General features: G+C 40.5%; 1 protein-coding gene across 1 annotated transcript in view; it reads left to right on the forward strand.

Annotated features, from left to right (window-relative positions):
- b4galnt4a (beta-1,4-N-acetyl-galactosaminyl transferase 4a) overlaps positions 1-14,222 on the forward strand; it is a 151,928-nt gene that overhangs the window by 84,594 nt on the left and 53,112 nt on the right. Inside the window, exons 3-6 of the mRNA XM_085281730.1 lie at positions 1-99; positions 8,130-8,225; positions 9,077-9,167; positions 12,242-12,342. Coding sequence (XP_085137856.1) covers positions 1-99; positions 8,130-8,225; positions 9,077-9,167; positions 12,242-12,342 — 387 coding nt within the window. The remainder of the gene's footprint in view (positions 100-8,129; positions 8,226-9,076; positions 9,168-12,241; positions 12,343-14,222) is intronic.

Consider the following 14,222-nt stretch of genomic DNA (forward strand, 5'->3'; position numbering starts at 1 on the left):
GATGACGAGCCAATGACAGCAGGGGCTGACGGCAGAGATCACGCCCGTATTCGGAAGTTCCTCAGCCAGCACACCAAGAAATTACCCTGGAAACCAGAGGTAGTACAAATAATTTGCCCTCCTTTTTATTTGATGTGATTTCTCCTTTTGCACATATCACTTATTCATCTTCAATTTAAAGCCTTTCTTGCATCTCGCAGACAGAGCTATTGTGATTCCTCGGTTGTTTTGCTGTTTGTGTAATTAATCCACTCAATTTGGCAAGGCCACTTAGTGTGAATATCTTCCTCATTTTCTATCAGTTGTCCTTTCAACTGCAGTTGGTATTTGAGGTCAAACAGAGATCCAGCCAATTTCTGGTGGCATTATTGAAACATCAAACTGCAATTTATCATTATTAGGATAAATTATTGTGTCAGGATGAAAATATTTGATCCAAAATAATGATTACATTTCAAGCCATGCATGGCTGAAGTGATGTGATTTTGCTGTCTTTTGTGTGTAGTTGACACACCTGCTGTAACAACAGGAGCAGCAGACAGGCGTATTAAGCAGTGGATTATTGATAGAGAAAGCAGCTGTGGAAGTGTAATCTGTTCAGCAGGGTTTAATTATAGCTTTGTGCATGTATGTATGTGTGTCTGTAGCCTGGGACATGTGTTGAATTAGTAATTTTCCAAGTGGGGTAAAGTTTAACTACAAAGTCTTTGCTTCAAACCAGCATGATCTTCCAGCACACAGTGGACAGTTCACGTAGGTTCTCTGCCTTTTACTCTGACTTCTCGCTGCTTCCATAAAGCTTTATGCATGTAATCTTTTGTCCAAGGCAAGATTAAAGCAGTGCTGAGTGCGGTATGGGCCTAATATTGTTATAGTAACTGCATTATTTCAGCAGACTCTCCTGAGCTGGTCTCAGGTTAGCTTATCTTTGCCGTCATGACTTCTCTCAGCAACAAAACAGCCAAACACTCTCATTTGGCTTTTAAAGCAGTCATATGTGGATGATGTCTGCTTTTCTGATTTAATATGCCCTGCAAACATCTGTTGTCTGAATAGCGAGGGGCTGCATCTAAATGTGGTGATGGTTTTGGCATAATTTAAAACGGTGCTACTTAGAAAATGAGGAGTCACATTGATATGAAACAGCCAAGCTAGGACCACAGCCAAGTAGGCAGTCTGATACTGGACCATGTAGACTAATTGCACAAATCTAAATAGATTTCAAGGGTTGATCATAGCAAGAAGCTTTATTATGTTCTATTTTTTCCTCCTGTGCCTTGTGTTTTATCATTTTGCAGATCACAGGATATGTTTTTGCATTCACAAACATGTAAGTGATTTCATTGACCAAACATATTTTCTTATTCATGGTGTGGAATGAAAAAGCAAAGCAGCCGCAGAAGGAAAATAAATTTTGCAACATCCACACCCACAACATCTTACATTAGACATGACTAGCGTCAAAGCTCCCTTTTAAACGTCGCCATGGCATTTCTTTGACTGATTTCCAGCCTACTCTTAAAGCACCCTGTCATTTAGTATCAGTGAGTTTTCTGGAAATCCTGCATAATTCTATCAAATATTTCAAGAATTTCTTGGAAGTTCAACACTCAAAAATCCTTTCTTATCTCTGCTATGTCAGGCCTAAGCCAAGTTTGTCAGAAACCATGCAGCGCGGCAGCTCTTCCTCCGCTCTCTTCACTAGCTTTCTGTCCTAATTACCAACATTAACTTGTTTTCTTGGTGCACAGCCAAAATGGTAGAGGTCTGTGGGGCCACTGAGCTGGCACTGTCAAAGGCGTAGACTCATACTGGCAGAGGTAGAGTGGTGCCATATGCCTGCCGTCACAGACTGGCAGAGGTCACATGGACATTCAGAAGCAGTCCTAAACCACATGCACATAAATTCAGTTGCAAAATGAAAAAACAACAACAACTTAGACAGAAAAAAAGGCACTTTCATCACTTTTAATACATTTACAACTGTGTGGCTTGCAACAGGTAAACGCTGCTGACTTGATGAGGATCTTTGGCCGAGCGTGCTTGCTCATTCAAAGGTGACATTGGCACTTTAAATGCACTGACATGGGACATAGATAAGAAAGTAAATTGCCCCACTTTTTAGCAGTCAAGCACTAGCCAGACAAGAATGGATAAACAGTCATTTGCAGCAAAGCTGACATGTATCTAGGGAGAATTTGAGCTTCTTAAACAATTTTATTTAGTCACACGCAGAAAGAAAGTGATGGTAAGAAGGATTAATAGTCTGCTAAGCCATTGTAGAAGTTGATATCAGAGGAACTTTCATGTTTTTTTTACATGTCACTGATATTTCAAAAGCCACAGGGAGCAGAGATTTAACTTCGTCGTATTAAAGCATTAAGCTTGGTTTCAATTCTAGTGCACTGAGGAGGACAGGTGGAGGATGACAGTCTCCAAGTTGACTGACTGACTAAAGCGTCTGGCCTTTTGGCTCTTGGTGGAGCTGAAAGTATCTTTATGTCTGTACTTTTGGTGAAACAGATTTTGACAGCCTATTATTTACCACTCGAGGGAAGTGAGGAAGATATTGTGGCACAACACAGACACATGATTCATATGGAAGCAGTCATCACAGCTGTCTCTTCGCACAGAAACACATGGAGTGACAAGACTGCAGGACAAATCAGATCTTTGTCTGCTCTTCGATCCTCTCCTCATACCTCAGTAATATGAGGTGAAGATGCAGGAGAAGACGTCTGATATTTGTCTCCCTCTCACTATTGATTTTGTCTGTTTTTTTCCTCGGTCTATTCAAAATGCCAACTGGTGAATGACTGTGATTTCTCTTATCTGCCATTTAAATGTAAGAGTTTGAGATAAGAAAAAATGCTGCTCGTTCGTCGTACCCTGTCTCATGTTCCTCAGTTTGACATATCTACTGCAGCCTATCCATCCCCCTCATGTTACATCTTTGGCATTACTGAAGATATGTAATTGTAGGACAGATGGCAGATTATACAAACCCTCATTACAGTAGTTGATGTGGCTGGGATCTAGATCATATAAACCGTGTCTTCCATTTTTTTATTTGCTCTCACTGTGTGAAATGAGTTCTCATTATCTGTGTCCATATAGTGCTTCTTCCCCTCACTGTACCTTCGTTCTTATCCCACTTTCTTTTCTTTCCTAAATTACTAATGGAAAGAGGAAGGTGAGACAGGAGAGGGAGAGACTAAATGTTCATAGAATTACAGTGCATGTTCAATTATTCCCTATTTATTCAACACTTACATATAGTACAGTGTTGTGATGTATCAACACTGAGTTTTAATGCCTTCTGTCCTGCATGTCCCATGCGAGCAAGCAAAGTGGCTTTGTATATACCCCAATCTGCCCTTGATAGGAACATCATGTCTCACTTTTCTTACCCAATAGGGATTAATAGTGTCAGTTGGTGTGAAAGCTCGTCAGTGGGTACACTGAGCAGCCATTTGTCAGTGCTTTGCTGCCAGTGGGAAGCGCAGAAGGCTGCACCAGATTTTGAGAAAGGGAGAGCCTCGCGGAGAAGAGAGATGGAAAAAAGAGAAAGTTTTATTTGTTTGCTGGGTTGATGGTTCAGCCAGATGGATGAGAGAGAGGAGATATGGTGAAAGACACGCTCGCAGAATGTATGTAGCTTTCTGGGGGAAATGTGTGGTGTGATAAGAGTAGTGTACTATACAGTATTTGATGCTTTAGATTAAATGCCCTTCTTAATCGGGTAGCTTTTCTTGTACTTTTTCTTGTTCTTTTAGTTTGCTCCTCATGTTTGACAGATGCCATAAATTACTTTGGAGAAGCATTTCCAACAAATGCAGGTCATATATGGATGTTTGGAATCATTTTTAGGGCTGGGCCACTCTAGATTATTGTTATTATTATTTGTTTGAACCACTGTGTAATACATTTACTTTAATGTTTAAAAGGGTCATTTGCTTGCTCCATCTCCTTCTTAGTTTTAGCTGCCCCACTGTAAGACCCTTTGATAAACCCGATGACGGCAAGCTGTCTAGGCCCAAAGGCACCAGCACACCAACTCTTTCTCCACATCTCTATTCTCATGAGCATAACGTTACCATCTGTAGTGATTTCTCTGAGCCTTTAGCTGTTACTCTGGGATTTTTCTTCGCCTCATTGAGCATTCTACATTGTGCCTTTGGTACCATCCTAGCTGGGTGCCCACTTAAGGAGAGTAATAACAGAACAAAATTGTCTCCTTTTAATTGTCCACAATTTCTAGACAATCATCAGTGTGAAGTGATTAAATATCGTAACTCTCTGATTACTTTGTAGCGCTTTCCAGCTTAATGCAGTTCTCTAACATAAGTGTTTTTGCAAAGCGCTCTTTATCATCAGCAGATACTTTTGTAAGTAAGTTGAAGTCGCTCTGTGCCACACTTCTATATCTGAATGATCTATTCATTATGGACAATTAAAGTAGATTTTGTTTGTTCATAGTTGGAACTTGATGAGGAGAAAAGAAGTTGAATATAATTGCAGATCATTGCAAAAGAGGTAATGTTGTTTTGTTTTTGTTTTTGGGCTTTTTTGTCACATATGGTGGGCCAGGTGTTTGTACAATATCTGGAATAGTTTGAGATTAAGCAGGGTGTGGATGAACAGGGAAGAAGAAATGAATTCAAACAAGAGAAACTAATGGACAAGATTATACCTACATTTACATTTAAGAGGATGACTGGGCACAGGTTGCGTTTAAACACAACTGACTGTTAAAACTTTAAGAATTACGGACGTATGCTTTCAGTGTATTACTGCTGTTTATATGCTATATGTTTTGCCATATTTTTCATTTAATGTAGACAGTTGAAATATGTATCAGTCCATTGGTATAACATGATAGTAGAGGAGAGCAGATTTGTAGGTTGTTCATATTTACATGTTGCTTTCCATGTCAACATGTTGCATTTATGTTGAACTTACAGTCACGCGTAATAGGATAAAAGTAGAGAAATTTATCTTAAAATGAACCAAACGCAGCTTTGTCTTGAGAGCAGCGTATAAACACAAGTCGCTAATAATAGTTTTTTCTAAGAATATGAATATATTTTCTAGTGTAAACAGCAAGAAGGTCCTGAGTTCAATTCCACCATCAGGCCAGCGTCTTCCTGTGTGGAGTTTGCATGTTCTCCCTGTGTTTGCGTGGGTTCTCCCCGGGTACTCCAGCTTCCTCCCACAGTACAAAGACATGCAGTTAGTGAGGATAGGTTAATTGGGAACTCTAAATTGCCCATAGTTGTGAGTGCAGGAGTGAATGTGAGCACGAATGGTTGTCTCTGTCTATGTGTTAGCTCTGCCACAGACTGGCGACCTGTCCAGGGTGTACCCCGCCTCTCGCCCTAAGACAGCTGGGATAGGCTCCAGCACCCCCGCGACCCTGAAAAAGGATAAGCGGAAGTGGATGGATGGATAGATAGTGTATTTAGCAATTTAAGCAGACGCCATACCTACTACTAAATATATGAAGTCTATAAGTCCCAACAAGTAGCCCAGCACATAGCCACTTTGGACTTACTTCTGATAAAATACAGATGCAGAAGAATGATTGTGATGGACAGAGGTAATTTAATATTTAGTTAGTTCAAGTAGAAGAAACAATCCTTCCTGAGAGTGCCCATGGCTGTTTACTTGATTGCTAAAAGTGTGATTTTGGATTAAACAATAACAGCTACATAAATGGAAGTAAAACAGCAAAGTAAGAAAGAGCAGCAGTCATTCTGTCTCTTCTTTAGACAGTTACTGAATATAAATGTTAGCTATAAAAGAAAGTTAGCTGTCATCTGAAATGACACAATCTCTACATTCCTATATTATACCCATCGTGTAAAAAGCACAAAACAAGAAAAACACAGACAGGCAGTATCATTGTCAATACACCAACAAATAATGTGAGTATGATTTTATCGCTCGCTGCAGAACGAGGAACGAGAAGAGAGGCAAAAAGAAGATGGAGTGAGACAGTGTGGCGGAGTGACAGCCAACAGCTGAGCTCAGGGAAACTAAAGAATGAGAGTCGAGACACTGACAGCATTTGGCAGAACAAAGACAGAGATAGAAGGGTGGAGAGGCAGAAATGGAGAGGTCAGAGGGAAGAAGAAACAACTTTAGGGATAGTGGGACTGAAGCCTGAGAGAGGGAGGGGAGGCCTGAAGCAACACTCAGAGAAAAATGATTGAGTTTAAGTTAGAGTCGTTGGAGAAAGACAACTTCCCTTTTCCCTGACTCCGTATCCAGCATCATGTTAAGGCCAGAGCACAGACAGAGCTCTTGCTTCCCTGTCACCCACAAAACAGAGCCAGTTATACACAAGTGGACCCCTCCCCCCCACAGTAAAAAGCCTTTACTTTACAGCCCACGGCCTCTCCAGGGCCACACAGGGATATGTTTGTGTGAATAATTAGAGACTTTTAAAGCTGTCCGCTTATTGCTATTTGACAAGGAGAGGGGGGGGGAGCAGGTCAGGCCGAAAAAGGTCTTTTAAAACCCACAGGAAATCTATTAAAAGCTTTATATAAGGCATATTTACACAGGGACTAGTCCCCATCTGCTAAATCCTTCTAACCTCACTGTGCCTCCCCATCTCTATCTGTCACTCCCCCACCCCCCTTTTTTTTTAAACATCAGACAGTCTCATCCATTTTCTTCATTCATTTCTTTTTTCAGATTTAAATCTGTCAGCCTTTCAACTGTCTCTTTCTGCTTTAATTTTAAAAGGAACATTTACCAAAAAATAAATAAATAAAAATATGTGAGCTTAAATCAGGCGTCCCACTGTTTGGGAATGACATGTTTTCAAAACAAAGTCATCCCATGGTTTATTCATGGACTGTAATTGCCATGTTGCTGTCATTGTCCTGGACGTTTAGTTGACCATGCAGAGTGTGGAGAGAAACGGGGACCACGCAGGTCATGCCATCTGTTCGAATACCTGTGTCATACTGAAGGAGCACAACACCCTCCACCAACATGTTTGTCCTTTAGAGTAGCAGTCAGAGAGACATTTGCTCACCTTCCATATCCCATTCCTCTAATCTCTCTAATGAGAGGATTGTGTTTTATTTACATGAGGTCACTGCCACTCCTCTAGTTTCTTGATTTGACAGCTCACTTCTTGTTGACTACACAGCCAGCACCTACTCTACGCACAAAAAGGTTACCTTTAACGAATGAAATGGAGCCAAAGTATTGAAGCATCTTTCCCTTTGATCCAACCGGGGGAACCTCGCTGTGCCGTTTTTCATAGTCAATTGGAGAGAGTCAGCTTTGCTGCTCAAGTACTCTGTGATGTTGTAAATATCTGTGGCAGCATTACAGTGGCAACCTGCTGAGACTGCTGTCACACGTTGAAAGGATACCATATGTGTGTACAGTATGTGGTATAGTATATTGGTACAGTTCGAGACCATCAAGTATAAACATTTTTTTCCACTGTGCTCCTAGAGCTTGACGTTAAACTGAGTTGAGGTTATGTGCTAATGTGCAACAGCGCATCAGAGTGTGTAGTGAAGATATTAAGAATTACACTCTTCATTGTTTCACTCTGTAGAGTTTTTCTCTCTTTTCAAACATTGCGTGACCCAAAGCACATAATTTCCATAGCACTGTAAGTTTGACACACAAGTCCATGGAGAGTCATCCCCACTCCAATACGAGCAGACTTGTGTGTGTGTGTGATGAACGAGAGAGAGTGCACGAGAGAGGAGACTGTGCCCCAAAGCAGACTGGTTTCACCATCTGTCCTTGCTGTGTCCTGTGATTTCCCTGTGTAATTCAGACAAATGTCATACTATGGGCAGGGGATGAGCTTTGACAAACTGCTCCAGACATTCTCAGTTCACACTCCCCCGATACTCCTGTTGAGTTCTTCTGTTATTCACAACATTTCTAACCTCATTCCGCAGTCGCGTGTTTCAAAGAGATTTGATTTTTCCTGCAACATGGAGGAAATTGCACATATTCCAGCTCGTTCTAGGCAGGATGGCAGCTCTGAAGCACTGAAGCGTATCTCCTGTTTAACAGCACGTATGATGCCGCTGTTAGTGTGTGCATTGACCTGTGTCCTCTGTGCGTGTGTGATTGTGTGTTGACAGTATAAGGGCCAGGCTAACCTTCACGTGTTTGAGGACTGGTGCGGCTCCTCTGTAGCCCAGCTGAGAAAGAACTTGCACTTCCCTCTCTATCCTCATGTAAGTACAGCAGTGCGCATTTTCATGCATTAACACTAAAGGCACATAGTATTGACTGGTTGTGCATGCCTGTCAGTCTCCCTGCTCGCACAAGTTACATATGCAGCTAGCTGTGTCTGTGTCATATTTACCAGCAGAATTTTTATTCATTTATTTATTTTGGAAAATGGCTCTTAGTCTCAGACAGCAGGCTTTTCATTTGTACCTATTGATTTGCTGACTGAAATTGACAACTGCCACAAGCACATTTCATCAGCTGCTCCTAGCTGAGGTGTTTGGTGCATGTGCAAATCAACCTGTGAAACAGTGAATCATCATTGTCATAAAATCAGTAGCTTTTAGCAGTGGAGCGCGCCTCACTGGTAGCTGAAATCACTGTGTTTTACATCCTTCTGAGTCTGCAAAGGCTCAGCAACATTAATCTGATAATATCATTCTAAATAATTAATTGCTAACCTATTTAGTGTAACAGCATCACTGGCAAAACTTACAGCAGTTTCAGATGTCTCAAAAAGATCAAAAATGGCAAAAAATGGCCACATGCATAAAATTGTATGATGGGACTGATACTGTATGGCAATAATTTCCAGGTAAAAAGCTAGCATGCTCACTATGATCTGTGAGCATGCTAGCTTTATGTTTAATTAAAGCAGGCTCTTTTATTACGGTATCTCGTCTGTTAGTCTTCATTGTCCTTATATCAAGTGGCAGACTTGAACAAGTGGGTCAGAGGTTTGCTTTATGCTTCATTGTGTGTTTTTGAACTGAATGTTTCACTGTGACTTAACATGAGATAGTGTTTAACTTGCTGCTATTAAAGTTGCAATATTTTTCCCTCTTTCTTACTACAGGCCAGGACAACAGTGAAGAAACTGGCAGTGGCTCCAAAGTGGAAGAACTACGGCTTGAGAATATTTGGCTACCTTCACCCTTACAGAGACGGTAACTAGCTTTTTCTATTAGTAAGTCACCAATCTGAGGAAGCATTTGCACATTTGAAAGAGTAGACATTTTCCACAGCCCTCTTAATCCAAGCACTTCGGAGCCACTAATGTAGTGGATATTCAAATTTTTATTAGGGGTGAATGCCAGAAGTCTCACAGCTAAATCTCATTGCAGTTCCCTCATGGCCTTACCCTCAAGCCCAGTTGCTATGGGAACTGAAAGCTCTAATGCCCTAGTGCCCTTACACAAATTGCAGAATATGAAGTTATTAATTAGATTACCATTCATTTCAGCCCCTCATGTAGCTTTCACTTGGGGTATCACTCTCCGTTGCTGATGGCTTAAAGGTCATATTATCTTCTCGGTGACAGCCTGCACGTCGTTTCTCAATTATGTTTTGCAACCAAATTTAAAATATGAATAATGTGGCAATTTAACATGTAGTTTGAGAATTCCTAAATATTGCAATAGTGTAGTAACAAACTAGTTTTATTATAGTGAACACTACCACCTGCAAAATATTAGAATGTCTCACCGTACTGACCTGGGTTTGCAGCAACCCCAAAATGGGAAGCTCTATTCAGAAACAGCTGATCACACAGTTAAGTCAACTCTGAGGTTAGTGCATATGTGGTGAATAAAAAAAGGGCAGTATCAGTCGAGCACCAATATCACAATTCGCCGTGACAATAACGAAATAACTAAATAAAGAGCAAAGCCTGGGTTTTCAATCCACTGGAGATCGAAAAGTTAACGGGTGCCGTTCTACAATTATCTTCAAGAATCCAGCAGCGGCAGTAGCGAAAGAGTCTGTGCTCAAGAGGAGAAAAGAGTCGATACATTAGCACTATTACAAATTCAAATTCAAATTTTATTTGTCACGTACACAGTCATACACAGTACGATATGTAGTGAAATGCTTAGACATCTGCTCGTGACCTAAAGAAAACAAAAAAGGGAAAAGGCTATGAATAAGGTAGGAAATAAATATGAAAAATTAAAAAGGGTAAATTTAACTAGGAAGGAATAAAATATAAATGAAGGTTAAAAATGAAATAACTGTACAACACAAATTAGAATGAAGGGTAAATTTAACTGGGAAAGAATAAGATAAAATATATAAATTAAAGTTGAATTAAAGTTACATTTCATTCTGTGTTCACGAGTGTTCATCATTCATCATTTTACACGGCAGACTTGATTTCCCAAATGTGAAAAAGAAAGCGTGCTCTTTGTTTTTAATTCTGTCGTTTTATGAAATGAATAATGAAACAAAGAGTCTGCTTGACAGTTTCTAAAAGTATTTGAATACAACCTCGGATAAGCAGTAACACACGGCATATTATACTGTGTCAAAGGCTAGGCAGAGTGTAACTGAACAGCTTCCAGAACCACCTTTAACAGCAACAACATGAAGTAATTATTTATCAGACGCTCACATTGGTGTGGAGGAATTTAGGCCCACTCTTATTTACAGTGTTTATTTGGGTTTCCAGGCACTGATTTATGCACAGCTCTCTTAAGATCCTGCCACAGCATTTGAGTCAGGTTGAGGTCTGAACTTTGACTGAGTCAGTGCAACACCTTGATCCTTCTCTTTTTTCTGCCATTCAGTTTTAGATTTGCTGCTGTGCCAATGTCCCAATGTCAGCCAAACTTTAGCTGTACCCTCGCCATTCCTCTGCTCCCCACTTAGTATGCTATGTTCATGCTGATATGCTGTACGCTTTGGTTGTCACCAAATGTAGTGCTGCGCATTATGGCCAAACAATTTCACTCTGGTCTTGTCTGTCCAAGGACTTCAGAAGCCTTGTGGTTTGTTCAGGTGCAATTTTGCAATTTCTATGACCATTATATGATTTGACCTTGGGGTGAATTTTCTGAGGTGTCCACTCTTGGGAAGATTGGCAGCTGGCTTGAACGCTGTCCACATGTGAATAATGTTTTTCACTTCAGAATGATGGACTTTAAATTGTTTGGAAATGGCCTTATAACCCTTCCCAGATTGATGGGTACTAACAATTGCTTCTCTAAAATCATTGCCGAAGTGGCATTGAGTCTTTGGAGTGTGTTAAAAAACACAATAGCGCTCCAGACCAGAAAAACACAAACAAAAAGACACCAAACCAAAACTTCTGCTTTTATAAGGATGGCCACACTTGATCAGTTAATCAAGGGCTTTTGATTAGCAGCACGTGGCAGCTATCCCGCTCTTAATCACTGTGGAAATAGTAAGATTATACCTTGTTTTTTCTAATAGCAATGCTGCATTTTAGCTTATTTTAGTTCGATAAATAATAGTCAGTGCAGCAACATTATTAGAAATCTGTATTCACTGGGGTGCGTTGAGCAGTCGACCACATGCCATATGGCTGAGAGCGGCCAGCCCGGGTTTGAGTCTGACCCGCGGCCCTTTGTCTTCCCCTTCTCTTTCTGCCCCTGCTTTCACTGTGTCTATCAAATAAAGGTGGAAAAGAACAAAAAAAAAAAAAAAAGAAATCTGTATTCACAGGTATGTCCACCTGTGTTACGCTTTTTTATATACAATAGTATATATGAATTTGCATGCCAATCCACAAGAAGAAATGAAAGATAATCTGACGGTGTGGATACCGATTTTATTCTGCTCTTAGGATGACTCCACATTTGAAAACTAAGATCACTGTCTCTCAGATCACTGATTACCCATGAACGTGTAAACATTTATGAGGAAAGATGACAAATAAATACAATTTGTTACTATCCTGAGATTACTTATAAACTGAATGACAATGTTTGTGAGCTCCACTTACTGCACCCCATGTTCTCACTGTTTTGCGTCTGTGCTCAAGTGTTTATTTCCATTCATATAGTTGTTACATACAGATTAGAAATTCATGTGAGGAAAATCTTCATATCACCGTAACCATGCATGTCATCCATGACTACTGCTCCCGGCAGGGCACCACAATTTTGGTGCGTTTTCTTTTTCACATTTCTTATGAAATTCTGCTCTTCGTGATTATACTCTCTTAGATCATACATATCTACTTCCACTGACACACACTTTGATCATATTTTCTCCCTTCCAGGTGATTTCCAGTTCTCAGTATCATCAGACGATAACTCTGAGTTCTGGCTGAGCCCTGATGAGACTCCTCTTAATGCCAGACTGCTGGTCTATGTAGGACAGGTAAGCAACAAACTGTGTTACACTGAATATTATCTGAAACACACAGAGGGTCACTCCATTTAAAATCAGCAGGGTCCCTATATTCTTTATAGTTTACGATTCAAAGGAAAGCCATTTAGTACAACCCATTTTTCAGTACTCTCCTGTTTTTAAATGGCATTGCTTAGCAACAAGCTGTTACTGTAGGAAGAGCCTGAATCTTCTGGGGCCTAAATTCAACCTCTTAATGTCATGACCTAAATAGTAAAACACTTAGTATAATATATACCTCTAGGGAAGTTCATCCATAGTACAGTTTGCGCAGGGAAGCCAAACCTTAATCATTAGACTACATAGTGACTTTATTATCTGATAGGATATTCAGGTGACGGTGACTCATATCTCTAAATGGCTTCTAATGGATTTTATTTCTCTCATATATGGCTATGCACACTATGACAGATCAGGCAAGTATAACTATGATTAACTGCAATTCTTGTGGAATCATAGTTACTGTTGAGACTTTAAAGGGTCAAAGCTATTACTCTGAAATGATGCCATCTAAAATCGTTGCTGAGATGTGACTAAGAGCATCCAGCTCTGACCACACCTCAACATAAGCCTTTAATTCTGCCAGAGTTCAGCGATACAGCAACAGCAGGGACAATGAGCGATTTGACCTTGTTCGTCTTTAGTAATCACCCGCTCCCCTCATGTCACCATCCTAACACCGAGGCTATCACTCACCTCCCCAACACACGCCTCAAAATACAGTAGACTTAAATCCTCCTGTAGAACATCCTGTGAAAAATCGTTTTCCTTTCCCATCTATCCTTGAAGTACCCTCTGCCCGCAATTGAATAAAAGTCAAGCTGTGCTGCTGCCGCTGCCTCTGCTAATAAAGTTTTCTCTGCGAAACCCTCTGAAAGATTTAAGAAGGGAAAGATGCACGAGGTTGCACAATATTTGAACTGCACCATATGAGTGCTCTCAGCAAATATGTGTTAAGAGCAAAGGTCCAGCGATGGTGCCATCTGTATTCCAACAGGATGCGAGATGTCACCAGGTTCCATGGGAGCTGAGATTAATTGGCTGCTAAAGAATATTGATGTGACATTTAGCAGTGGAGAAATATCATCTAGGTAATGGCAGAGGAGCAGCATTATGGCTAAGGATCATTCATCCTGCCACCGGCTGACAGACAGGTCTCACTGCCTTCCCAGTCTCGAGAGGCACTTTGTGTTTCACGGATAAAAATCTAAATCGTTGCTCCGTTCAAACCATCTGCATGAGCTTAGGTGGAAAAAGAGTTTATTTAGATTTTCTCTTACTGTAAGTTTGTTTTTTTTTTTGAAAGAGGATTTTGAAGTAGTCAGATTTTCCCCAACTTTTAAGAGTTTGTGTTTCATATAGCACAAACACTTTACACCCTGAGGAGACATGCGCTGCTCTTCTTTGCTTGCTACAAAGCCTGCCCTTAAGACTTGTAAGAGCTCTAATACGGCGGTCCCCAACCCCCGGGCCACGGACCAGTACCGGTCCGTGAGTCATTTGGTACCGGGCCGCGAGAGTGAGACTCGGGTGTGAAATGTATGGTTTTCAGGGTTTTTAGCGTTATTTTGTTATGGTTTTTTTTTTTTTTTTTGACTCTGTTTTCCTGGGTCTTTTCACGTGTGTTATGAATAAATCTTCTTTTTTTCGGTACCGGTACTAGTTTCATTTTGTTGTATTTATCCGCGACACCTTAAAGGCCGGTCCATGAAAATATTGTCGGGCACAAACCGGTCCGTGGCGCAAAAAAGGTTGGGGACCGCTGCTCTAATACACAATTAATTTATGGGTTTTTTAAGTTATTTCAAACCAGATAATAATAAAATAACTCAATTTTAGCTTGTTTTTTA

Source organism: Mchenga conophoros, linkage group LG7 (genome assembly GCF_057382185.1).
Source record: "Mchenga conophoros isolate Kocher_MC1m ecotype Shallow Benthic linkage group LG7, M_conophoros_male_GT1.1, whole genome shotgun sequence".
Taxonomy (NCBI): domain Eukaryota; kingdom Metazoa; phylum Chordata; class Actinopteri; order Cichliformes; family Cichlidae; genus Mchenga; species Mchenga conophoros.